This window comes from Oreochromis niloticus, linkage group LG20 (assembly GCF_001858045.2).
Source record: "Oreochromis niloticus isolate F11D_XX linkage group LG20, O_niloticus_UMD_NMBU, whole genome shotgun sequence".
NCBI classification, from domain to species: domain Eukaryota; kingdom Metazoa; phylum Chordata; class Actinopteri; order Cichliformes; family Cichlidae; genus Oreochromis; species Oreochromis niloticus.
Genome location: NC_031984.2, coordinates 32,227,340 through 32,255,248, shown reverse-complemented (window position 1 = coordinate 32,255,248; position 27,909 = coordinate 32,227,340). Strand labels below are relative to the sequence as shown.

General features: G+C 40.8%; 1 protein-coding gene across 7 annotated transcripts in view; it reads left to right on the top strand.

Annotated features, from left to right (window-relative positions):
* Positions 1-27,909, top strand: part of ntsr1 (neurotensin receptor 1 (high affinity)) — a 126,059-nt gene that overhangs the window by 37,771 nt on the left and 60,379 nt on the right. For all 7 annotated transcript variants that reach the window (XM_025901858.1, XM_019350157.2, XM_025901856.1 and 4 more), the window contains exon 3: positions 23,481-23,565. In XM_025901858.1, the coding sequence (XP_025757643.1) occupies positions 23,481-23,565 (85 nt within the window). The remainder of the gene's footprint in view (positions 1-23,480; positions 23,566-27,909) is intronic.

Genomic DNA, 27,909 nt, shown 5'->3' with positions numbered 1-27,909 from the left:
AAATGGACCTCACTAACCTTTCGAGACAACATGGTTTTACGATCATACCTACTTGTCCTTGCTCTGTAGAGGAGTGTGGTCTGGCGGTTGGTGAAATTGTGGGTCATAGCAGCATTAAATCTGCTGCTCGGATGAACGGCGCAGTGGTGATTTTTGTTGACAGTGTGGAGAAGGCAAATAAAGTGATTGAGAAGGGTATTGTCGTGAATGACATTTTTTTGTCGGTTTCTCCTCTTAGCGCCCCAGCAAAAAAAGTCACGATTGCAAATATTCCTCCATTCATCAGTGATGAATTACTGGTGAGAGAGTTGTCTCGGCACGGAAAAGTAATTTCTCCGATCAGAAAACTGTCATCGGGTTGCAAATCGCCGCTGTTAAAGCACGTTGTCTCACACAGGTGCCAGGTTCTTATGATCCTAAATAAAAAGGATGAAGACCTAAATTTAGTGTTTAATGTGCGGGTGGATGATTTTGACTATAACTTATATGTGACACCTGGTCAGAAAGCAGCTGCAGTGCAGGAAAAGCCGACTACAGAAGAAGAAGACGTAGAGCAAATTGTCCACGCTCAAAGTCAAACAGTGATAGATTCACAGGATAATCAAGAAAATAACACAGGTGTAGTGCAGGAGAGCTTAGGGGAGACTCAAGAAGGGAGAACAACTGCAAATGATCCTAAGGTAGCTAGCTCTCAAATTGGGAATGATGCTATAGGCAAGATGGAGTTGGGAAGCTCAGGACAGAATCGGGTAGACTCTGATAGTGATATGGAAGAAGAGGATGAAGGCGAAGAGGAAGGCTGGACTGAAGATAGTCTGGCAAGTTCAACCTATAGAGCCTCTGTTAAACAGCAGAAGAAAGGTTACGGGGTGCAAAATGTTAAACACTTTCTCAGGGTCACAAAGAATATGAAAAATGTGAAAATAGAGGATTTCTTTCCAGACAAGAAGTTGTTTTTGTTGTATGTGAGATCACAGTTGAGCAATAAAGGAAAGGGTGATTATACGGACAAAGAAGTCTATAGACTGAGAAAGATAGTTGCAAAACTTAAGCAGGAATTTAACAATGACGAGGAGTATGATGGCATCTAAGGTTTTGTGTTTTCTATCTTTATTTATCCTTGTATCTTTGGTGATGAGTAACTTCAGAGTTTCTACGTTAAACCTGAATGGAGCCAGAGATATGAGGAAGAGGGTCAGTGTGTATGAGTTAATGAAATTGAAGCACATAAATGTATTAATGGTCCAAGAAACACACAGTGATTGTTTAAATGCGACAGACTGGAATAGGAATTGGGAGGGAGAAGTGATTTTGAGTCATTTAACTAGAGCCAGTGGTGGAGTGGGGCTCCTTTTTTCGAAAGACTTTCTACCGGAGTCTTATGATTTTCAGGAGGTGGTAAAGGGCAGGCTAATGGTGGTGAAGGCCAAGTATGAATGTTTCACGATTGTGTTTGTGAATGTGTATGCTCCAAATTTGGGGCCAGAGAGAGTTTTTTTTACGCAAGCTTGAGGCTGTCTTGTGCATGTGTGATCCAGAAGAGTTTCTTTTTTTGGCTGGGGATTTTAACTGTACAGAAAATGATCGGTTGGACAGAAATCATTTAGAACCCCATGTGCCCTCACAGACAGTTCTAAAGCGTTTGACAGAAGCACAGTCTGTAGTTGATGTTTGGAGGGAAATGCACAGTGAAAAAAGACAATTTACGTGGGCTAGGTGTGGAGGGAACTTTCTCTCTGCAGCTAGATTGGACAGGATATACTGTTTTAGACATCATTTTGGAATTTTTCAAGAGTGCAACATTCATCCTGTTTCTTTCTCTGATCATGCTCTGGTTTCTTGTGATGCTTTTATTGCAGATCTTAAGCATAAGTCTGCGTACTGGCATTTTAACACTGCTTTGTTACTGGATGCAAATTTCAAGACAGCGTTTAGTTTTTTCTGGAGAGTGTTTCAATCTAGGAAAGATGATTTTATGTGTTTACGGCAGTGGTGGGACCGGGGCAAAACTGAAATCAAAGAATTTTGTCAACAGTACACTTTCAATGTGTCTTCGGACTTAGCCAAATCTATGAGAGAACTGGAGACTGAAATAGTGGAGCTGCAGGTGTCTGCAAATTCCACAGGAAACTGAGGTTGTTTTGAGAATCTCAATTCTAAAAAAGCTTTGTTGGCTGACTTGCTGGGCTCTAGAGCACAGGGGGCACTGGTTTGTTGCAGGTTTCAAAACCTTTCTTTGATGGACGCTCCTACGAAGTTTTTCTTTTCGCTGGAAAAAAAGAAAGGACAGAGCAAGTTCATACATGGTTTGAAGTCCTCTGCTGGGGATCTTTTGACAGTGGATGGTGACATCAGGCGGAGAGCAGCAGATTTTTACTCTGAGCTTTATCGTTCTGAGCACTTGGAGGATGGAGAAGCTTTTAATGCCTTCTGCAGTGGTCTCCCCAGGCTTTCTGAGGATTTCGCCAAGGAGCTGGGAGAGCCTCTAACATTGACTGAGATTAATACTGCCTTCCAAAGTATGGAAGGAGGGAAGGCCCCTGGCATAGATGGACTTCCGGTCGAATTTTATACAGCTTTTTGGGCTGACCTGGGTGTTGATGTCATGGAGGTTTTTGAAGAGTGCTTTACTACAGGATCTTTACCTCAGAGCTGCAGAAGAGCGGTTCTAACACTGTTGCCTAAAAAAGGTGATCTTCAAGATATTAAGAACTGGAGGCCTGTCTCTTTATTATGCACTGATTATAAAATACTGTCGAAAGTGCTGGCAAACAGACTGAAGGTGGTGATGGATCAAGTTGTCCATCAAACACAAACCTACTGTGTGCCAGGCAGGTCTATTGTCGATAATGTGTCATTGGTCAGAGATATTTTGGAGGTCTCCAGTTCATTGGGATGTGATATTGGTCTGATTTCTCTGGACCAAGAAAAGCCCTTTGACAGAGTTGAGCACCATTACCTCTGGAGCATGTTGGAAAGGTTTAGTCTTGGCGCTAACTTCATTGCCAAGATTATGGTGTTGTACAAAGACATTGAAAGTGTACTGAAAATAAACGGCTGTTTGTGTAAACCTTTTAAAGTTACCAGAGGTATCAGGCAAGGTTGTTTGCTGTCTGGTATGTTATATGCTCTGTCTATTGAACCAATGTTACATAATGTTAGGTGTTCTATTGCTGGGATGAGTTTAGCAGGTTTTACCATGCCTTTTAACCTATCTGCATATGCTGATGATATTATTGTTTTTGTTAGAAGTCAAAATGATGTCAGTAAGTTAGGAATGATTGTTGAAAACTTCTGCGGACTTTCGGCTGCACGAGTAAATTGGGCTAAGAGTGGGGCTCTTGCAGTAGGGGATTGGCGCACTGGACTCCCGCAACTTCCAGGTGGTTTGGAGTGGACAAGAGGTGGTATGAAGTACTTGGGTGTGTACTTGGGGGATGAGGATACGGTAAACAAGAACTGGGAAGGGGTGTTGGGGACAGTTGAGGGGAAATTGGGGAAGTGGAGATGGTTATTTTTACCCCAGATGTCATATAGGGGGAGGGTGTTGATTATAAACAACTTAGTTGCTTCTGTATTGTGGCATCGCTTAGCTTGTCTGGAGCCACCCCCTGGCTTATTGTGTAAACTTCAATCTTTGTTGACCAATTTTTTGGGGGATAACCGACACTGGATACCCCAGGCTGTGCTTTTTTTGCCCAAAGAGGATGGTGGACAAGGGCTGGTTCAATTGGAGAGCAGAACTGCTGCTTTCAGATTGCAGTTTATTCAGAAGTACTTGATGGGGAGGGAAGAAGATGTTTTCTGGAAACCGGTAACTACTGTTATTTTAAGACGAATAGGAGAGTTTGGCTTGGATGCTTCCATGTTTTTATTAAACTGTAATTTGATATGTTCTTATGACATGCCACTGTTTTATAAAGGACTTTTCAAAGCTTGGACCATTTTCACATGGAAAAGACTGGAACCTACTTCTTCATTGTTTTGGCTTCTAGAGGAACCGTTGCTGTTTGGAGCCCGGCTGGATGCACATGATGGAACAGGATTTGCTTTTGCGAAAAGGCTGCTTGAGTCAAAGGTTCTCAAACTAAGACAAATTGTGGAGGTGGCTGGACCAGACCTTCGGAACGCAGAAGCAGCAGCATCTTTGGTTGGTTTGAAATCAACTCGCATCATGAGGTGTATTCTGGACTCGTGGCTTGGACGGTTAACTGCATCTGAAAAGGAAATGCTGTTGGACTATTCCAGTGGATTGGAGATTCCTGATGGAAGGGATCCTTTTCCAGGATTGGGATTGAATATTGATTTTACAGGGATGACAGGACCACTGCTTGTGAACCAAAAAGACTCAGATTTTCACATGTTGAGTGGAAAAGTGTTATATAAATTGTCTGTTCAAGGGTTAAATAAAAGGCAATTGAGTGGGAGAACAGATACTGTATGGAGAGACAAGTTGAAAGTTGAGGATGGTAAAAAACCTTTATGGCGCGTCTTTTATAAACCCCCTTTGACTAAGAGGTCAGGGAGGATGGAGGATTTTGCACGGGGCCATTGCTGCTAATAGTTTTGTGTCCAAGATCAAAAAAGGTGCAAGTGAATTGTGTCCATTTTGTCAGGAAACAGAAACGGTTTTTCACATGTTTCTTGAATGTACACGCCTTGAACCACTGTTTATGTTGGAGTATGTCTTTGAAAACTGTGGAGTGGGTTGGTCTCCACTGGCATTTCTTTTTGGTGCTGGTTATACAAAAAAAGAGGCTTCAAAATGGAAGCTGCTAAATTTTGTGGCGGGCCAAGCAAAATATTCTATATATAAAAGTAGAAAGGATAAGATTGATAATTTTTCAGAGAAAAGGGTTGATACTACTTTCATTTTGCTGGTCAATATAGAGTTAAAGCAGAGTTTCAGTTTTACTCGTTGATGAATAATTTAACAGAGTTTTCTTCTCAGTGGTGTTTTAGGAATGTGGTGTGTTCTGTTATAGATGGCCGTTTGTACTTCAGCCCTATGTTCACGTGACAGTTTTGTTTTTTGTTTTTTTCCCTTTGTAACAAAACTTGTGATGTCTTGATGTTTATTTATTGGTAATAAATGTGTTGTTAAAAATCAAATCTTTCTTTCTTTCTTTCTTTCTAAAACAAGAAACATCTTTTAAAAATCATAAAAAACTGTTGGCATATTTTGAGCTTGAAAAAAGCAAAAGTGAAAGTTACTAAAAAAGATACAGCTGGATTCAGAGTTTCTCCAAAATAGGGCAGGCGTTCACCAATCTACAACAAAACTGCACCTACAGATTGTGAATCCGTTTCAGAATAATGTTCCTCAAGAAGACTATGAATGTCACATTTCTACGTGCAAGGGACAAGTCTGAAAATCAATACTGGATGCCTGTTATAGTTGGGCACTAATGCAGCACGATTCTGGCATGTAAATCATTACATGGGGTCAGAAACACTTCTAGAAAACACGGTTTATGAACACAGCTCTCTGTGCCATCCACAAATGCAGGTTTAAGCTCTGTTAAAAAAGTATCTTCCAGAAATGTTGCTGTCTTCTCCTGGCCTACTTAAAATAGACAGAGGCAAAATGAAAAACTGTTAAAAACTTTAGTAGAGTCCAGATTCTGAAGTGGCCTATCTGTAAAATTTTGAGATAATCCAGCCTTTACAGCTGTAGTCCAAAATGTAATTTCTGTGTGGTAACAATTGTTCTTCTGACAATTATTTATCATGTTTTCAATAGTTGTGGTCAATAAATTGCAGCTGTATGAAAAAACTTACAAGCCGAAGCAAAGAAGCACTGTGTGAAAAACTAAGTATACTTTATTGCTTCCATAGAAATTACGAGGGTAACTAGCAACTGGGTACTGCTAATCAGGTGCACTTGATTAACTGATCATCAGTAAATATGAAGCAGAAGTTTTTGCAGTTTGCTGTTCTGAAGCATTCAGGTCTTTCCCACCCATCAATCTGGGAATGGTTAGAAGGTTCTTTCCAAATAATTTAAAGTCTCTCATTCTACAATGAGAAAGATTATTCACAAATGGAAGTTGCTAATCTTCCCAGGAGTGGAAGTCCCAAGAAATTCACCCCATACACTGGGGTGGTCAGACCATACACTGCTCAGAGAAATCGTAAAAAACAAAAAACAAAAGAAAAAAGGACATTTTGATTTCAACCATTATAAGAAACAGCAGAATTTCCAGAAGCATTTTTCCTGATAGGAGTCATATTCAACCAGCACAGCCAGCTACTTCATACACACATTTTCTAAAAGAACTGGTTCTTACATGGCACTTTTCTACTCTGTCTTAGCAATCAGAGCGCTTTACACAACTTGCCTCACTCATACAAGCACTTTTTTCTATGCTTTTTTCTATGTCATTACTTTCTATCATTCACCCATATTTATACTCTGATGAATGCACCAGAGAGCAACTTGGGGTTAGTATCTGGCATGCAGACTGGAGTAGCTAGGGATCAAACAACCAACTTTGCAATTGGCAGATGACCTCCTCTACCTGTAGCTCGGGAAGGGTGCTGTGGTTTAACTGACTGGGCCTGGTTCACTTAATACCTGGCTCATATGACACTGGCAAAAAACCCTGGAATATACATTTCCATTTATTTGAGAGTTATTGAAAATATCTTTCATCCCCTGCTTGATGAAACGACACACGATACGTGATCTCTGGCATTTCATGAAAAATTTACTGTGTAATAAAACATATAATGTCTTTCTATAATAATTCAATTTCCATTCTTCGGACCCACTTTGTCATATCACAGACTGACTTTCAAGCTTAACTGGATCAAGGGGGAACGTTGTATCCAGATGGGTTCCATTTTTTCTAATATTCCCAATTACAGCAGTAGTTGCTGTGGTCTGTCCTGCTGTACTCAAAGTAATGTCGCACTTTAGTGACAATCCAATTAGGTGGATAATGTCAGGCAAATTAAATACAGAAAAAATACATTTTGTAATGATTTCTCGTACTGTTCTGACAGAGTGCTATCATTATCATACACAGACAGGCAAACCTAGTTGTAATATGCCTCACATATAATGTGGTCTTGGGTTATGAGAACAGGACCAGTCCCTCCCTTCCCTTTACTCCTACTCCATGTCCTTTACTTAATTAGAACTATTCTTCATATGTGTGCGCGATAATTACAGTTGAATAGGTCCCAATTCTGAGCCCAGTCAAAACATAGCCTCTCTTTGTTTCATCATTGACAATTCATAAATAGCTTTCATTACAAAAACGACAAATCTAGCTGACATTCATGAAATCTGCCCACAGGGTTTTGTGGCTGATTTTTCTGCCTTTATTACCCCTACAACCAGAAGATTTCAGTTGCCTTCCCAGCAATGCCAGTACATTATCTGTGCTTGCTTTTCATAGAACTTTGAATTTGGTCATTTTCAGTATTGGTGGTCAGAGACTTGGTAGGTACTTGCATTTCAATTTTTGATCTTATTTTTCTTCAAATAAGTTTGGTTTGTTGGTTTATCTGTAATTTACTTTTTTAATGCTCACATTTATGTATCTAATAACCTACAATTTACAATGCTTTAAGAAAAAAGCATTGCAAAAGTATTCGGCCCCCTTGAACTTTTCCACATTTTGTCACATTACAGCCACAAACATGAATCAATTTTATTGGAATTCCACGTGAAAGACCAATACAAAGTGGTGTACACGTGAGAAGTGGAACGAAAATCATACATGGTTCCAAACATTTTTTACAAATAAATAACTGAAAAGTGGAGTGTGCGTAATTATTCAGCCCCCTGAGTCAATACTTTCTAGAACCACCTTTTGCTGCAATTACAGCTGCCAGTCTTTTAGGGTATGTCTCTACCAGCTTTGCACATCTAGAGACTGAAATCCTTGCCCATTCTTCTTTGCAAAACAGCTCCAGCTCAGTCAGATTAGATGGACAGCGTTTGTGAACAGCAGTTTTCAGATCTTGCCACAGATTCTCGATTGGATTTAGATCTGGACTTTGACTGGGCCATTCTAACACATGGATATGTTTTGTTTTAAACCATTCCATTGTTGCCCTGGCTTTATGTTTAGGGTTGTTGTCCTGCTGGAAGGTGAACCTCCGCCCCAGTCTCAAGTCTTTTGCAGACTCCAAGAGGTTGTCTTCCAAGATTGCCCTGTATTTGGCTCCATCCATCTTCCCATCAACTCTGACCAGCTTCCCTGTCCCTGCTGAAGAGAAGCACCCCCAGAGCATGATGCTGCCACCACCATATTTGACAGTGGGGATGGTGTGTTCAGAGTGATGTGCAGTGTTAGTTTTCCGCCACACATAGTGTTTTGCTTTTTGGCCAAAAAGTTCCATTTTGGTCTCATCTGACCAGAGCACCTTCTTCCACATGTTTGCTGTGTCCCCCACATGGCTTGTGGCAAACTGCAAACGGGACTTCTTATGGTTTTCTGTTAACAATGGCTTTCTTGTGCTCTTCCATAAAGGCCAACTTTGTGCAGTGCACGACTAATAGTTGTCCTATGGACAGATTCCCCCACCTGAGCTGTAGATCTCTGCAGCTCGTCCAGAGTCACCATGGGCCTCTTGGCTGCATTTCTGATCAGCGCTCTCCTTGTTCGGCCTGTGAGTTTAGGTGGACGGCCTTGTCTTGGTAGGTTTACAGTTGTGCCATACTCCTTCCATTTCTGAATGATGGCTTGAACAGTGCTCCGTGGGATGTTCAAGGCTTGGGAAATCTTTTTGTAGCCTAAGCCTGCTTTAAATTTCTCAATAACTTTATCCCTGACCTGTCTGGTGTGTTCTTTGGACTTCATGGTGTTGTTGCTCCCAATACTCTCTTAGACAACCTCTGAGGCCGTCACAGAGCAGCTGTATTTGTACTGACATTAGATTACACACAGGTGCACTCTATTTAGTCATTAGCACTCATCAGGCAATGTCTATGGGCAACTGGCTGCACTCAGACCAAAGGGGGCTGAATAATTACGCACACCCCACTTTGCAGTTATTTATTTGTAAAAAATGTTTGGAATCATGTATGATTTTCGTTCCACTTCTCACGTGTACACACTTTGTATTGGTCTTTCACGTGGAATTCCAATACAATTGATTCATGTTTGTGGCTGTAATGTGACAAAATGTGGAAAAGTTCAAGGGGGCCGAATACTTTTGCAAGCCACTGTATATAAGTGTGTGTGTGTGTGTGTGTACTTAGCACAGTAGCAGAACAAAACATGGCTCACTCAAGTTAATAACAATTCACCAGCCTACAATCGAGGTTTCCCAGAAATTAATAATTTGTCAGAAAACAAGGACCAAATCTAAACATCTGCAAATCTAATAGGCTGGGCCAGAGCACTATGAGGAAGGCTGTAGCTCTCACTTCAGTTTAAAGGCATAGATGGAATAAAATAGAGACCTATTCACATAATGTAAACGAAGAATAAAATAAAAATATAATTAAATTAAATAAGACCCAGACTGTTCTCATTACTGACGCGTAACATACTGACGATTTGTCCCTTCCCGAGGCATCCCATAGGAACGCAAAAGGTAACCTTCCTCGTCCCTATGATATGCACCGGATTGTGGATGGAATCCAATAGAATGACGCTCCCGGCGGTACCACATGTTCCAGCTGTGTATTCCAGCCCTAACCCTAACCCTAATCCTAACCTTAACCACAGTCTTAATCGTATTAGATAGTGTTTTCCAAAGCAATTAATGATGAAAAAGTAAAACAAAATGTATTTGTAGATTCATTCCAAATGGTTCTCATGTTTCCGGATGTTTCCAAACGTGTAACACAGAGATGTATTGGGTGGCCAAAAGCGTAGCATACCGATGACGATCACAAAAGTTGATTCTGTTCAGATGAACAGAATAATCAACTTTTGGGTACATAAGTTAACCTTATATACTTATATAGGCAACATATTTTTTTATTTATAAGGGAAACATGCTTTCGAGTGAAGTCCAATAAAGTGGGGATAAGATGAGACAGACTTTCACACACACCAAAACTATTTCACAACTTGTGTTTTTTATCATCATAAATTAATTTTATGTTTACCAACATGCCTACCTCTATTTATAATGTACAATTTATTATTCACATATGCCTCTCCAGATAATTTAGTGTGTACTAAACTAGAGATGGACCGATCCGATATTACATATCAGTGTCCGATACTGACCTAAATTACTGGATCGGATATCGGAGGGAAATAAAAAATGTAATCCGATCCATTAAATATCAAAAAAGCACCTCAAAAAACTTGCAACACTGCGTAACTCGGCTCATAACCGTAGCATGTCGGGTGATAGAGCGGCTGTGTGTATTTGTAGCCTGCTAGCAATCCGGCATTTCATCTCCGAGGAAGTTATCCCAGAGAGAAGTAAAGCAAGTGTGTAAGTTCATCTCTGAATGTTTGTAAAGCGTTCCCATGTTAAGCTTAACAACCCATATATGGAGCGACTGCCTCTTCTCTCTCCCTCTCCTGTTGCTACTTCAATGTGAAACTGATGATCAGCTGATTGGCTTTTCTGTCGCGAGTCCGTCTCTCTTCTTTGTTTTTGGCCCACTTTGCACCAGAAAGAGGAAACCAGGAACAACAGCAGAACGTTTAAGCTTGATAAACTGTTGTTAGAATTTATTTAATATTACTTTCTACAACAGGATCCTTTTCTACGTAGCTGACGGCTGGTAACTGTGCAGGGGCGGATCTAGCAAAGTTTAGCCAGGGGGGCCGATAGGGCATGAACAGGGAAAAGGGGGCACAAAGACATACTTTTCTTTCTTATTCTCATTTAAAATGTCTAGCTTGTAATAAATAATTATCTGAATCTTACACCCAAAGTTTTAATCTGATGTAAAATGTATAGAAGTCCATTACTGTATATAGTAACTATTAAGTCTAATATACCCTAGTAAGCTACTACTACTACTTTTTCCTTTGGGAAAGTACCATCTGTGCAGTCTGCAATTCTGTTGAAGAGAAGAAAGATGTTGAATCTTTTTAATTATTCTTGAAAAATAATTTATTTCTGTGCATTTTTTTCACCCTGCATCAAATTAAAGTTGATTACATCGATTAAGCATCATCAGGTGGAGGGTGGGGGGTGGTTCCCCATTTTCTTTTGCTGGGAGTTTGCAACCCTATTAGTTAGGTTGCTTAATATTTCTGCTAAGTACTCTTTAAAATACCACAATAGGGAGGATGGTGCAGGTTTAAGTTTATTAGATTGATCAGTGTTGCTGAACTATGAAATATTTTGGGTGCAGTGTATTTTTTACATACAGGTATAACAGAATAGCTTTAGTGTTGTTGTTTATTTAAACTTGAGTATGAACTTATACAAAATGCAGCAAGATATTAAAAAAACAGTTTTATTGATTAAAAAACACACTATATCGGATTCATATCGGTATCGGCACATATCCAGATTTATGATATCGGTATCGGTATTGGACATAAAAAAGTGGTATCGTGCCATCTCTATACTAAACTTTATCAACCCTCAGATAAATCTGTCCAAAAGAGTGAGTACAGTTTTCTTTTGTTTGTGTATTTGCACAGTGGTAGTTAGGAATCTGCACATGTGGCCCCAGGGATTGGTGAGCCAGAGTTGGGGGTGGGGGTGAGGGGTGTAAGGTTGCAAAGGACCTTATTAGACAAGTACGGTTCCAAATATTTGAGCTTACTCTTCACCATAGTGCTATGGTTAAGTTCTACTAAGCAATATGCATAAAAAAGCTATGACCGAGGAAAGTACCATGGTTTCAGAATTGCTGAACAGACGTATTGACAGTGACAAATGGGAATGAGCAGATGCTGAGGACAACATTGTCATTATGCTGGAGACTATTGAGAAAAGAGATCTGCCTCTGACTTACTGATTGACTATATGGGTGTAATGCAAACACACATAAATAAACATGTTTGTTTATCTATGATAGCAGGACATTACATTAATTTAAAGTCATTTTCTGGAGACTAATTTAGAACATAACCATAACTAATGTTGTCCCCACAACATGAGCAATACCTTACCCCAACTCACGCACACACAAATGCACACTGTTTTTACTTCTTCAGTTTGTTTATGTACTTAAGGTTATGGAAAGACAGGAAATTACCCTGTTGAGGCTTGTCTCAACAAACAGTAGATGTTATTACACCCACTGAGTAATCAAAACAAATCAAAACAAAAATATCAAAGTTAAGTGTTGCCAGTATTGTGGGATATTGTGAGACAAATATTTCTTGACAGGACACAAAAAGATGGAAAACAAAGGACTATCAATCACCTGCTGTAGACAGAATCTCATACCCAGAGATATAAAAGAGTAAATGTATGTTTGACCCAGTAATAATCTCTCCTCACAGGCATAAAAATCAGCTCTTGAATATCTTTGGGGTCTCTGTTCTGTTGCCTGCCTATCATGCAGTGATAAGAAATAACAGAGTATAAACAAGGTTTAGAGAGGTTTCTGTAACTACATGTGTTACTTTGCATTCTGGATATGACAGCAGGAATCTTTAAGAAGCTGCTAGGAAACCAGCAGACACAAATGACAACACTAGCCATTATCAGCAGCAACTGCCACCATTTATTTGGCCACACCAGGACTTTGAGGTAATAGATAATTAACCTAGGGAGATATATATACAAAAACTGTGCTGTGTCACTATGTATTCATTCTTACAGGTCCCTCCAAAACAATGAAATCTGAGTAAAAAAAGTTTGTGGTGAAATCAATGAGTTCAGTCTGATGTCAAGTGCTTTATTCACACAAGCACTTTTTCTATACGTAAGTACCTTCCTTCTAACAGTCACACTCTGATGAAAGTACTGTATCAGAAAGTAACTTGGGGTTCAGTGTCTTGCATGGCATGCTTGGCATGCAGACTGGAGGAGCCAGGAATTGAACCACCAATCTTTAAAATACCAAGTTATAACTATCCGGTCTTTAAGTCTGACATCATTAGCTGTGTGTGGGCCCAAACTCTGCTGCAGGTCCCTAAGTAAAACAATCACTGCGGCATCACTGAGAGTTGAAAAACTGTCTAAATTCTTTCATCTGTAATAAAATGATCAGTGTGGCTGCTCTACCAGCTGTAACAATTAAGTTTAACATCCAGGCATCCATGAAAATGGATTTTATTAAATTTAATGGAGTTGAAAGTTAGCAGGGAGTTAGCTCGCTAGTTTCCATCTAAATATAATATGCCATGTTCAGACTCAGGGATTTCTGAAACAAATTCAGACGTACAGCTCTGCTATCACTTCCGACATAAATGAAGACAGAAAACTAAACAGCAGTGACGTTTGTAGGGTTACTGAAGTTTGGCTAGCTGGTATATAATGATGTGCTACATGATCGCTAGCGACACAGCTATGTTAGCATAATATAAGCAGTGAAGCTGGAGGATGAACGCTAACTTTTTTCCACTCGATAAAAGTTAACGTGAGGGTTCCCGATGGTTAGGGACAAATGGAATCGCATGGCAGGATGCTGTAAACGGATGAAACTTCAGCCAGGAGAACAACTGAGATAATCCATTAGTGGTAATAAAAACCGAGAGAGGCCGACAGTGATCACAGACTGTTTTTAGGGGCTTGTTGAGATTAAACAGAATAAGATACAAAGCATTAAAACATGTTAAAAATACAAAACCCTTATTAAACACAGGGTAATTTGGGCCCGGAAGCATCACGTCATCACTTAAAGACTGGATAGCTACAGTAGCTACAATACCTATGTTACAGCACCTGTAATTCCCAAGCGGTCTCCCATCCAAGTACTAAGCTGGCCTGACCCTGCTTAGCTTCTAAGACCTGATGAGCTGGTATATTCAGGGTGTTAAAGCTGTAAGCCATAGTCAGCCTAGAATTATCCAAGAATGTAGTTGTCTGTTTTTTAACCACACAAGGAACCACACAGGTCACCTGATCCAGCCCCAAATACATGCTTTGTCAAAAAGGAAAATTTTAAGCTTAATATCGAGAGTAGAAATTGTGTTTGGCTCCTGAACCCAAACTCTGAGCGGGTTCCACACAAAAGGGGGCTAAAAGCAGAAGGCTCTGCCTCCCATTCTACTTTTACTGTAAATTCCCTAGAAGCCACAAGTAAACCAGCAGTCAGACAGTGACGTGCTCTATTGGGGTGATATGATTCAATTCAATTCAATTCAATTCAATTTTATTTATATAGCGCCAAATCACAACAAAAGTCGCCTCAAGGCGCTTTATATTGTACAGTAGATAGCACAATAATAAATACAGAGAAAAGCCCAACAATCATATGACCCCCTATGAGCAAGCACTTTGGCGACAGTGGGAAGGAAAAACTCCCTTTTAACAGGAAGAAACCTCCGGCAGAACCAGGCTCAGGGAGGGGCGGCCATCTGCTGCGACCGGTTGGGGTGAAGAAGGAAAACAGGATAAAGACATGCTGTGGAAGAGAGACAGAGATTAATAACAGATATGATTCGATGCAGAGAGGTCTATTAACACATAGTGAGTGAGAAAGGTGAGTGGAAGGGAAAAACTCAATGCATCATGGGAATCCCCGGCAGCCTACGTCTATTGCAGCATAACTAAGGGAGGATTCAGGGTCACCTGGTCCAGCCCTAACTATATGCTTTAGCGAAAAGGAAAGTTTTAAGCCTAATCTTGAAAGTAGAGATAGTGTCTGTCTCCCGAATCCAAACTGGAAGCTGGTTCCACAGAAGAGGGGCCTGAAAACTGAAGGCTCTGCCTCCCATTCTACTTTTAAATACTCTAGGAACAACAAGTAGGCCTGCAGTGCAAGAGCGAAGTGCTCTAATGGGGTGATATGGTACTACAAGGTCATTAAGATAAGATGGGGCCTGATTATTTAAGACTTTGTATGTGAGGAGCAGGATTTTGAATTCAATTCTGGATTTAACAGGAAGCCAATGAAGGGAAGCCAAAACAGGAGAAATATGCTCTCTCTTTCTAGTCCCTGTCAGTACCCTTGCTGCAGCATTTTGGATCAGCTGAAGGCTTTTCAGTGAGTTTTTAGGACATCCTGATAATAAAGAATTACAGTAGTCCAGCCTGGAAGTAATAAATGCATGAACTAGTTTTTCAGCATCACTCTGAGACAGGATATTTCTAATTTTAGAGATGTTGCGCAAATGGAAGAAAGCAGTCTTACATATTTGTTTAATATGTGCATTGAAGGACATGTCCTGGTCAAAAATGACTCCAAGGTTCCTCACAGTGTTACTGGAGGCCGAGGTAATGCCATCCAGAGTAAGAATCTGCTTAGATACCATATTTCTAAGATTTTCAGGGCCGAGTACAATAACCTCAGTTTTATCTGAATTAAGAAGCAGAAAGTTAGCGGCCATCCAGGTCTTTATGTCTTTAAGACATTCCTGCAGTTTCACTAATTGGTGTGTGTTACCTGGCTTCATGGATAGATAGAGCTGCGTGTCATCTGCATAGCAGTGAAAATTTATGCTATGTCTTCTAATGATGCTGCCTAAGGGAAGCATGTATAATGTAAATAGAATTGGTCCTAGCACTGAACCCTGTGGAACACCATATTTAACCTTAGTGTGTGAAGAGGACTCTCCATTTACTTGAACAAATTGGAGTCTATTAGATAGATATGATACAAACCACTGCAGTGCAGTACCTGTAATACCTACAGCATGTTCTAATCGCTCTAATAGGATATTATGGTCAACAGTATCAAACGCAGCACTGAGGTCTAGCAGGACATGTGACCAGAGATGGGCAGTAACGTGTTACTGCCGCGTTACTAACGCGTTACTGTATTTCGATTACTAACGAGTACTAACGAGTACAGTAAGGGATTACTATTGCAAAAAAGTGATTAGATTACGGTTACTTTCTCGTAAGCATGCTGTGTTACTGTGTTACTCATGACTCATGACAATTACGTACAAGCGTGCGACATCCATGGTAACAGCAGATGTGTGTAGATCAACAATGGATAATATGGAGTGCTGCAGAGAGTACGACCATGCAGCAGTTAAAGCTTGAAAGTACTGACATTACTTTGAGTTTGATTCAATAAAAGGGACAAAAACATTAAGGCCGCTGCGTTGGAAGAAAACTTCTTTCTACAGCGAAAAATTTAACTTGGAGGGCCAGGTGAAAGATAGATAACATTAAGGAAAACTGGTTTGTGAGTTTTCTTGTTAGGGTGGACAAGGGAATTCAAATGAATCAAAACTCTGTCTGACTCTATGGTTAATTGTAAACCCAGAGTGGAAGACTGTACGACTCCCCATCATGGGCCTGTGCTTTGAGGATTCTGAGAGTTACTATGACTCGGGGGTGTTGATTCATTTAAACTAACATAATTATCCTGCTGTAACCAGGTTTCTGTAAGGCAGAGTATGTTGGTCAATTATTAAATAATTTTTTAACATGGACTTAAAAGAGAAAAATTATGTTTAATAATCCATATTTCACAGTTTTTACTCTTTGGTGCAGTTGTGAATACTACATTGTTCTGTCTTTGTGGGGGTTTTTTTTGTTTTGTGTTTTTTATAGTGATCTGGGGGTTGACACAGGGTTTATGGGATGGGGTTTTGGGGGGGGTAACAGGAGGAGAGAATGCAACTCTGCTTTCTGGTTCCAAATCTGGAGCCCCACGTTTCTGGGGATTTAATAAATTTAGCCAAATTTCTAGAAATGGCAACAGCTCCATCTAACATAGGATAGATAGACCATAGACCATAGACCATCTTTCCTAACAAGACCAGGTTTTCCAGAGTAAGTTCATAATTATATATACAGGGAGTGCAGAATTATTAGGCAAGTTGTATTTTTGAGGAATAATTTTATTATTGAACAACAACCATGTTCTCAATGAACCCAAAAAACTCATTAATATCAAAGCTGAATGTTTTTGGAAGTAGTTTTTAGTTTGTTTTTAGTTTTAGCTATTTTAGGGGGATATCTGTGTGTGCAGGTGACTATTACTGTGCATAATTATTAGGCAACTTAACAAAAAACAAATATATACCCATTTCAATTATTTATTTTTACCAGTGAAACCAATATAACATCTCCACATTCACAAATATACATTTCTGACATTCAAAACCAAAACCAAAACAAATCAGCGACCAATATAGCCACCTTTCTTTGCAAGGACACTCAAAAGCCTGCCATCCATGGATTCTGTCAGTGTTTTGATCTGTTCACCATCAACATTGCGTGCAGCAGCAACCACAGCCTCCCAGACACTGTTCAGAGAGGTGTACTGTTTTCCCTCCTTGTAAATCTCACATTTGATGATGGACCACAGGTTCTCAATGGGGTTCAGATCAGGTGAACAAGGAGGCCATGTCATTAGTTTTTCTTCTTTTATACCCTTTCTTGCCAGCCACGCTGTGGAGTACTTGGACGCGTGTGATGGAGCATTGTCTTGCATGAAAATCATGTTTTTCTTGAAGGATGCAGACTTCCTGTACCACTGCTTGAAGAAGGTGTCTTCCAGAAACTGGCAGTAGGACTGGGAGTTGAGCTTGACTCCATCCTCAACCCGAAAAGGCCCCACAAGCTCATCTTTGATGATACCAGCCCAAACCAGTACTCCACCTCCACCTTGCTGGCGTCTGAGTCGGACTGGAGCTCTCTGCCCTTTACCAATCCAGCCACGGGCCCATCCATCTGGCCCATCAAGACTCACTCTCATTTCATCAGTCCATAAAACCTTAGAAAAATCAGTCTTGAGATATTTCTTGGCCCAGTCTTGACGTTTCAGCTTGTGTGTCTTGTTCAGTGGTGGTCGTCTTTCAGCCTTTCTTACCTTGGCCATGTCTCTGAGTATTGCACACCTTGTGCTTTTGGGCACTCCAATGATGTTGCAGCTCTGAAATATGGCCAAACTGGTGGCAAGTGGCATCTTGGCAGCTGCACGCTTGACTTTTCTCAGTTCATGGGCAGTTATTTTGCGCCTTGGTTTTTCCACACGCTTCTTGCGACCCTGTTGACTATTTTGAATGAAACGCTTGATTGTTCGATGATCACGCTTCAGAAGCTTTGCAATTTTAAGACTGCTGCATCCCTCTGCAAGATATCTCACTATTTTTGACTTTTCTGAGCCTGTCAAGTCCTTCTTTTGACCCATTTTGCCAAAGGAAAGGAAGTTGCCTAATAATTATGCACACCTGATATAGGGTGTTGATGTCATTAGACCACACCCCTTCTCATTACAGAGATGCACATCACCTAATATGCTTAATTGGTAGTATGCTTTCGAGCCTATACAGCTTGGAGTAAGAAAACGTGCATGAAGAAGATGATGTGGACAAAATACTCATTTGCCTAATAATTCTGCACTCCCTGTAAAGCCCACATCACTCAGACAGCCAACAATTTGGAGAGAACATGAGGCTAAACATGTCACTCCTGGTCTCATTAGGCATGGAACCAGAGACGACTACAAAGTCCAATAATGGCAAAGTTAGAAACAGGTTCAATATTTTATACTATTATATTTTATTGGCGTAACCATGTGTCATTACCGCCAACGTGAATTATAATTGTATGGAATTTAGGTTTATCTTTATCCAACGGTTTCAGGGTTCCTTCAGTGTCGCCTGCTCTGCCCCCAGGAAGAGAATTCACTATGGTTGCTGGTGTAGCATCACACGTTTCAAAATAGATTGCCAATAACCAGAGTATTCTTCTTGGCGGTGTTGCAGAGTGGGAAAAAAAGATTAAAGACATTAACAGGATAGTAGGACTGCACTTTTTTATCATTGTCAGCCAGGCAGCCTGCTTTCCTGGCTGCACAGGAAAATCTGCTTGGGAAGAGGTAATAGTGGCTACGCTACCCAAGGTAGCACTGTAGCCTGTAGTCAGCTGACCCTGACTGTGTGGCAGGCAGGATTTGGCCCAACGTAGGACTCGCAACAGGATAAACTCAAAGAGGCAGCTTTTTTTTCAACTGTGAACATCCAAACACTATAAATAAAAAAACATAACCTAAAACTAGAAACTAGAAAGAAAGACCTTAGAAACTGAAAACTAGGAGACTAGGAACCTAAGAAACTAGGAACAGACTCTGAAATAACCTGGGAAATGGAGAATGGTCATGGCGAAACATTCATGGAGACCTGACTGACTGAGGCCATCTGGGTGAGAAGCAGCAGCGATGAGACGATTTGGGAGGCCGACCACATGGGAAGCGGCGGCAACTGCAGGGCAGGTCTAGGGGACGATGGCGGCGCCAAATAAAACTTCAGGTGGCCTGTGATGGTGTGGTTGGTTGATGGCAGAGGAGGACAAGGAGGACATGCAGGCTGTGGCCAAGCAGGATGTGGACATGCAAGCCGCGCAGGATGTGATCTGGCAGGCGTGCAGACCAGACAGCGCAACGACCTCTGGTGGAAACGTGGCTGGACCAGACGGCACGGAAACCTCTGGTGGAATAGGATGAGAACCAGACGGTGCGGAGACCTCTGTTGGAGCAGAACCAGATGGTGATGTGGAGATCATAGCTGGCTGGATGAGCTTGCCTGAGTTCCCAGCAGACGATGCAGGTTGCTGGGTCGGCTCACTCAAGCTCTCATCAGAGACAGAACACTGAGACTGCTCGCCTGAGCTCCCAGCTGAGACAGGTGGAGGCGGAGTTGGCTAAAGCTGTGCAGAGCACACCCCCTGCACATGATGCCACAGCTAAGGCTACTGTGGACGGCTGACCATTTTCCTCATGGGAATGGGTAGAGTGCAGGTGTTGGCCGAACACCAGCCACCGCCTCCCAATGGGTGCAAGGACAGGCTGAGTGTCAACTGCCCGCACCCTAGGAACAGGGACAGGCGCAGGAACAGAACAGATTCCAGTGCAGAGGAGGACTGGGCCATGGCTGCCCTCACCTGTGGAGCAGGTGACTGTGGAATAGCTGTTCAGCTGTGCTCCCCAGGTGTTTTCAGTTTGCCCATTTCCTGAGTCCTGCATAATGGGTCCAAAACCTGTCTACAGCTTACCATAACAGAACGGTAACAAGCTCTACAATTTCAAAATGGCCTGACCCAAAGACCAAAATAACAATCTTCACACGTTTAATGTTACACTAATGTTTCATCACTAAGTACACACATGTCTATACTTTTCAAGAAACTTACAGTTTCACTGGTCTTTTCAGTAAAAGTAAAAACAATCATTCATTCATTAAGTCAAAGTCAAAGTAAACTTTATTGTCATCTCTGCTATATCCAGTACAGCATACAGAGAGATTAGACGACGATGCTCCGGTTTCATCAGTGCAAAGCAAGCTAATAAATAGATATAAAAATGAGAAGAAAATAAATAAATATACGCGTGAGAGTTACAATTAAAATTTACAGTTCACAATTTAGAATTTACAGTTGGTGTGGTTTAAAGTGACCAGTGTAGCAGCTTGTAAACCCAGAGTGAAGAAGATTGTCCATAGGGCAGCGTGTCTTACAGAGGTAGTGCTGTGTAAAGTCCAAAAAAAGTAAGTTAATAGATTGTGTGGGTATGGGACTGAACTCCTAGTGTCCTTCTACCGTGCCACTATCGAGAGTGTGCTGGTGCACGCCATCCCTGTGTGGTACGCTGGTTGCACAACAGCTGACAAGAAGAGACTACAGAGGGTCATCAGAACTGCAGAGAAGGTGATCGGCTATCCGCTCCCCTCCCTGGACTTAATTGCCAGCTCAAGATGTCTCTCCAGAGCCAGGGCAATTATAAAGGACCACCTCCATCCTAACCACCACCTCTTCAACATCCTGCCCTCTGGAAAAAGGCTCAGATCCATCAGGTGCAAAACCAACAGACTAAAGAATAGCTTCTTCCCGTGGGCTGTCAGAACTATTAATGGAAACTAAGAGTGTGTAAAGACTTCCCCAACACATCCACCCTGACACTGCTGTTGATCATCTATGTGCAATATCACAGTCTTTCCATGTTCTGTGCAATATTTTTGGCTCAAGTGCAATTATTTTGGTCCCAGTCTGTTTCAATGTTTCCTACACATACACCATGTATGTAGTTCCACTCACACATGTATATATATACACTGCTTTTTATTTTATCCTATTTATTTATTTATTTATTTATTTTTCCACCTTCGATGTATATTGGTTTCTCTTTTTCTTACTTTAGCACCTTTGTGGTCCAGCTACACAATTTCGCTGTGCAAGAAACTGCACAATGACAATAAAAAGCTCTAAGTCTCTAAGTCTAAGTCTCTAAGTCTAACTGAAATATTTGCCAGCTGGTTGACATAGTGGGTCATCATGAACATGATAAATAAATGGCAGGAGATACTGGATTCAATCCATGTGGTTTTTGATTTCACACTCAAAAATTCAACTGAAAAATCATGTGATGTGTGCAGGAAATTTATACACACTATCACAAGACTGTTCTGCTGATCTTTTAAATCAAACAAAGTCACTGGTTTCTTTGTTCTGATGTCCTTGATATAAGCAGTGTTGGGTAAGTTACTTTAAATTAGTAACTTAGTTACATTACTAGTTACTTCTCTAAAAAAGTAACTCAGTTACTTCAAGTTACTCGTTACTTTCAAAGTAACTAGTTACTAGGGAAAGTAACTTTGGTTTTACTCAGAATTCTCTTGTTAATGTGTTGCTTCCGTAACTGGATACCCAGCAAGATTGTCAGTCTTCTATCTTGCTTACATGCCACAAGTGCACTGTGCCACCTACCAATGGAAAGGAAAAAATAATGCGCACATTTCCACGAGAGAAATCCCACGCCTGGACCGTCGTTGACCGCCGCCATGATTCTAGCCTGCTTTTTTACATCCAACACAAAAACTGCAGTCGTGGTGCTTTTGATTGTACTCAGAACTTGGAAATTCTGCCTTCTGAATAGGAAGATGTAGGTAACACCAGACTGCAGATGAGCTGCATACAGACCTGGACTGGGACAAAAAAATCGTCCCGGGCATTTTGACTAGAGACCGGCCCACCATTATAGGAAAAATCATAAAGCCTTTGAATGAAAATAAACACTGTTGTGACAGTGATGTACACTGTTCTGATGGTATATATGTATCAATCTATCAATTGTTTGTTGTAAGACTCAGATAATTATTTTTTTTTAAAGCGAGACATTTTAAATGAGAATAATAAAGAAAAGTATTTCCTTGTCCCCCCCTTTCCCTGTTAATGCCCTACCTGCCCCCCCTGGCAACACTTTGCTAGATCCGCCCCTGCACAGTTACCAGCTGTCAGCTACTTAGAAAAGGATCCTGGTGTTATTTGTCTCTCAGAAACAGTTCATAACTTCCCTTCAACGCATTCATGTCACCTAAAAGGTAAACCTGTTTCTACATCACCTGTTCAGCTCTGATGATTCAGTAAGGACATCTCCTGGTTTCATCTGCATGTTTCCCTCTCACCAGATAACCAAACCGATATCATGACCAGCAGCTTTACAGCTGTGGCTGTACATCAGCTGATACTAGAAATTAATATTAAATAAATTCTAACAACAGCTGATCAAGCTTAAACGTGCTGCTGTTGTTTAACGCGACACCCGCTGGTTTCCTCTTTCTGGCGCAAAGTGGGCGATAAATAAACAAGAGAGAAAAGCCGATCAGCTGATCATTGATCAGTTTCGTGATTGAAGTAGAAACAGGAGAGGAGAGAATGAGAGAAGAAGAGGCAGCTGTGCAGCTTCAGCTTTGTGTCTTTTTCATTGTAGCTGAAGTCCGGGACAAACTGTGTTCCTTTTCACCTCAGTACGAAACGCGTAATATTTTCTCTGAATACGAGACGATTCTGTTTTTTACTGGACGGTTGGCAACTCTAATAATTAACCGTATGAACAAAATAAAGTTCAACATCAGTAACATAGCACCCACCCAGCTGTATAGAAACTCCGTCATGCTAGCTATTACGCAGTACGAAAATGTCAGCATACCGAAAATAAACTCCACCTAAACTTGGTTTATATCTGACCCAGATAGACTGCAGGTCATAACTTCTTACCTGAAGTTCAGTTCACCTGACACGCGGACCGGCGGCCGCTTCGGGTCTCTCCTCTTGCCTCCCTTTTCCTTCATCCACCTGCTGGCTTCCACCACTTGCTAATGTTATTGAATCTGTGGAAGCTCCGCGATATCCACCACACGAAGTAACGAGTAACGAGCCTATCTAAATCCCAGTAACGAGTAACGCGTTCCTGGTTTTGGCATAATAACTAGTTACCGTGCTCGTTACCACAATAATAACGTAGTTACTGTAACGCGTTACTTAATAACGCGTTAGTCCCAACACTGGATATAAGTCAACAATCAAAGCATTTGTTTAAGCAGGATTCCTAATTACTTTCAAGATAATTGTGTCAACATCCTGCACAGTGTACAAATGAGTATTTTCCATTTACGAATCAATTTTCTGTTTTTCTGTGTCTGTTTGCCTAGTTACTGGCTTCTAATGGTACCCTTCTTCCTTGTGTTCAGGAGCTGTGGTCATAGCCTTTGTGGTCTGCTGGCTGCCCTATCACGCTCGCCGTCTTATGTTTTGCTACGTGACTGAGTGGTCAGAGTGAGTAACGATTCTTCTCAGTCTGTCATGCAAGGGAACATTCACTAGTTGGTTTAGTCACTTAATCCATGCAGAAACATACAGATGCTGCATACACACACACACACACACACACACACACACACACACACACACGATTCTTTATACACACTTTCACACACATGCGGGCCAATCCTACTATGTATACACATACTAATATTGACTAAAGTCATTATACGACCAGGTATTAGCAATGCCTGACAAAAAGGAACAATATATATGTATCATCGTAATTAGACTGTCTTCATTTAAAAATCTCAACCTCCCGTTCTTGAGCCCCCCCCCCATTATTAACCTTTGCATTGTTTCATTAATCAAATCAAACAAACACCATTTCAGCAGCTGAATGGTCCTACTCGAAAAGTCTCTTTCTTCTGTTCCATATGAATAATGGATAAGCAGCTTGTAAATGTGGCAGCTGAAAAATCATACATCCTGAGTAATTAAACACACTTCCTATTCAATCAAACACAGTAACCACATGGCTTCTGTGGCTGGCGCCCCATTAGAGCAACACAAGTTGCAGAGCATGTTTGCTTGTTGCAAAAAAAACAAAAACACTTTAGATGATGTGCATAATAATTATGAATAATGAATAATTATCAAAATAGTTTTTAATATATGTTCAATTCAATTCAATTCAATTTTATTTATATACCGCCAAATCACAACAGAAGTCGCCTCAAGGCGCTTTATATTGTACAGTAGATCATACAAAAATACATACAGAGAAAAACCCAACAATCATATGACCCCCTATGAGCAAGCACTTTGACGACAGTGGGAAGGAAAAACTCCCTTTTAACAGGAAGAAACCTCCGGCAGAACCAGGCTCAGGGAGGGGCGGCCATCTGCTGCGACCGGTTGGGGTGAGAGAAGGAAAACAGGATAAAGACATGCTGTGGAAGAGAGACAGAGATTAATAACAGATATGATTCGATGCAGAGAGGTCTATTAACACATAGTGAGTGAGAAAGGTGACTGGAAAGGAAAAACTCAATGCATCATGGGAATACCGGCAGCCTACGTCTATTGCAGCATAACTAAGGGAGGATTCAGGGTCACCTGATCCAGCCCTAACTATATGCTTTAGCAAAAAGGAAAGTTTTAAGCCTAATCTTGAAAGTAGAGATAGTGTCTGTCTCCCGAATCCAAACTGGACGCTGGTTCCACAGAAGAGGGGCCTGAAAACTGAAGGCTCTGCCTCCCATTCTACTTTTAAATACTCTAGGAACAGCAAGTAGGCCTGCAGAGCGAGAGCGAAGTGCTCTAATAGGGTGATATGGTACTACAAGGTCATTAAGATAAGATGGGGCCTGATTATTTAAGACCTTGTATGTGAGGAGCAGGATTTTGAATTCAATTCTGGATTTAACAGGAAGCCAATGAAGGGAAGCCAAAACAGGAGAAATATGCTCTCTCTTTCTAGTCCCTGTCAGTACTCTTGCTGCAGCATTTTGGATTAGCTGAAGACTTTTCAGCGAGTTTTTAGGACATCCTGATAATAATGAATTACAGTAGTCCAGCCTGGAAGTAATAAATGCATGAACTAGTTTTTCAGCATCACTAAGAGACAGGATATTTCTAATTTTAGAGATGTTGCGCAAATGGAAGAAAGCAGTCTTACATATTTGTTTAATATGTGCGTTGAAGGATATATCCTGGTCAAAAATGACTCCAAGGTTCCTCACAGTGTTACTGGAGGCCAAGGTAATGCCATCCAGAGTAAGAATCAGGTTAGATACCACATTTCTAAGATTTCCAGGGCCGAGTACAATAACCTCAGTTTTATCTGAATTAAGAAGCAGAAAGTTAGCGGCCATCCAGGTCTTTATGTCTTTAAGGCATTTCTGCAGTTTAACTAATTGGTGTGTGTTACCTGGCTTCATGGATAGATAGAGCTGCGTGTCATCTGCATAGCAGTGAAAATTTATGCTATGTCTTCTAATGATACTGCCTAAGGGAAGCATGTATAATGTAAATAGAATTGGTCCTAGCACTTGTTAAGGTTCATTTTGAGGACGAGAGAGATGTGGGAGATCGGAATAACACACTGACCTAGTCAGGTGGAGTCAACGAATGATTTTTAATGAAGCACACGCAGCGTGGGAGATGGACACTGTATACAAACAGCATCAAAATCTCATCTCCAAAACGTCAGAACACAGTTTTTATGCATCGGGGTATTAGAAAGCCCCCTCTTGCGTAAATTACATGGATACGTCAACTCAAAACCACGAATGTTCTATTTGACAACTTGTGACACAATTAAAAGGACACTGGCTTCCATCTTCTCCCCGGTGGTTTCCCGCAAGCCCGCTCAGCTCTCGCCTCGTGCACCTGCTTCTTCATCAAACAGTTACGTACACCAACATAAAACTGCAACCCTAGCAAAACATGCTTAAACTTTCACCTACAAGTGAACCCTCTAACTAAGTGTGTGTGTGTGTGTGTGTGGTTACGTGTGTGTCTATGTGCTAACCACAATCGCACCCCATTTCACCTCGCCAACTAGCTCCTGGCCTCTCCCCAGACAGAGAGACAGAAGCCGCTCTTGTGTATGTAATAACCGAACCGAAACTATGTATGTGTACTCTACTGAATAAATGTTTTAATCAAGAACCTCTACTAAAAGCTTAATCAAAAGATATAAAAGTATAAAAGATAATAGAGAATAAACCAGTGAGAGTCTCCTGAGACTCTGCTTTCAGTTTCATTTCTCTGCGAACCTGCCGTTTCCTGTCAAGACCTTTAGGCCCAGATTATATTCAGAGGTGAGCCTTTCAAATAATGCAATGTAATCTGCCTATAAACATTTTAAGATTATAGATTCAACTCAACAGTTTAAAGTGGTTCTTACTGGACCTGTAATAAAGGCTGATATGATACCAATATGTTTGAACATTTGAATGCAATATCAATACCTCTTGTATCAATACTTCTTGTATACATATGCTTGCTATATGATTATGATGCAACAGTAATGACAGTAATAACAGTAATAACAAAATAATAAAAATAGAATTAATAAAAATAAAATAATAAATGGAAATAATAAAAATAACAAAAAATTATACTTCCTTCCCAACACACTGAACCCTGTGGAACTCCATAATTGACCTTAGTGGGTGAAGAGGACTCTCCATTTACATGTACAAATTGGAGTCTATTAGATAGATATGATACAAACCACTGCAGTGCAGTACCTTTAGTACCTACAGCATGTTCTAATCGCTCTAATAGGATATTATGGTCAACAGTATCGAACGCAGCACTGAGGTCTAGCAGGACAAGCACAGAGATGAGTCCACTGTCAGAGGCCATAAGAAGATCATTTGTAACCTTCACTAAAGCTGTTTCTGTGCTGTGATGAGCTCTGAAACCTGACTGAAACTCTTCAAATAAGCCATTCCTCTGCAGATGATCTGTTAGCTGTTTGACAACTACTCTTTCAAGGATTTTTGATATGAAAGGAAGGTTGGAGATTGGCCTATAATTAACTAAGACGGCTGGGTCTAGGGATGGCTTTTTAAGTAAAGGTTTAACTACAGCCAGCTTGAAGGCCTGTGGTACATAGCCGATTATTAGAGATAGGTTGATCATATTTAAGTAATGGCAGGACTTCTTTGAGCAGTTTTGTAGGAATGGGGTCTAAAAGACACATTGATGGTTAGGAGGAATTAATTAATGAAGTTAACTCAGAAAGATCAATTGGAGAAAGATCAATTGGAGAAAAAGAGTCTAATTTAACATCGATGGTACTAAAAGTAGCTGTAGATAATATTACATCTGTGGGATGATAATTGGTAATTTTTTCTCTAATGATAAAAATTTTATTTGTGAAGAAGTTCATGAAGTCATTACTAGTTGTTTGGTGAATTAACATGTTCTTCATATCCCGTTTCTCTGAAGGCAAAGGTACAGTTTCTGTGTTCTTTTTTGTTCGTTTGTTTGTGAGCCCGGGACTGGATAATCTGCTCCAGCTGCGGAATATCTGGGCAGCCTAACAGACTGGAACTCTGGTTCACGACAGCTGCACCTAAAACTGTTTAATGGTTTCACATACCAGGGACAATTCACTGGATCAGACTTTACTTTAAAGACTGGAACAATTTTTTTTTGGTGTGGACATTTCGAATTATGTGATGAAGCTGTGTTAACCATCCTAAATAAGAGAGTTTCTGTGTTAACCTTTCATTGGTTTGCTGTATTGTGATGGTTGGGCCCTTTTCCCGTAGCTAGAGTGGTTCAGGAGGGGGTGAGAACTCACCACTTCGAGGAATAAAAGCCTGTTTTATTTGTTTT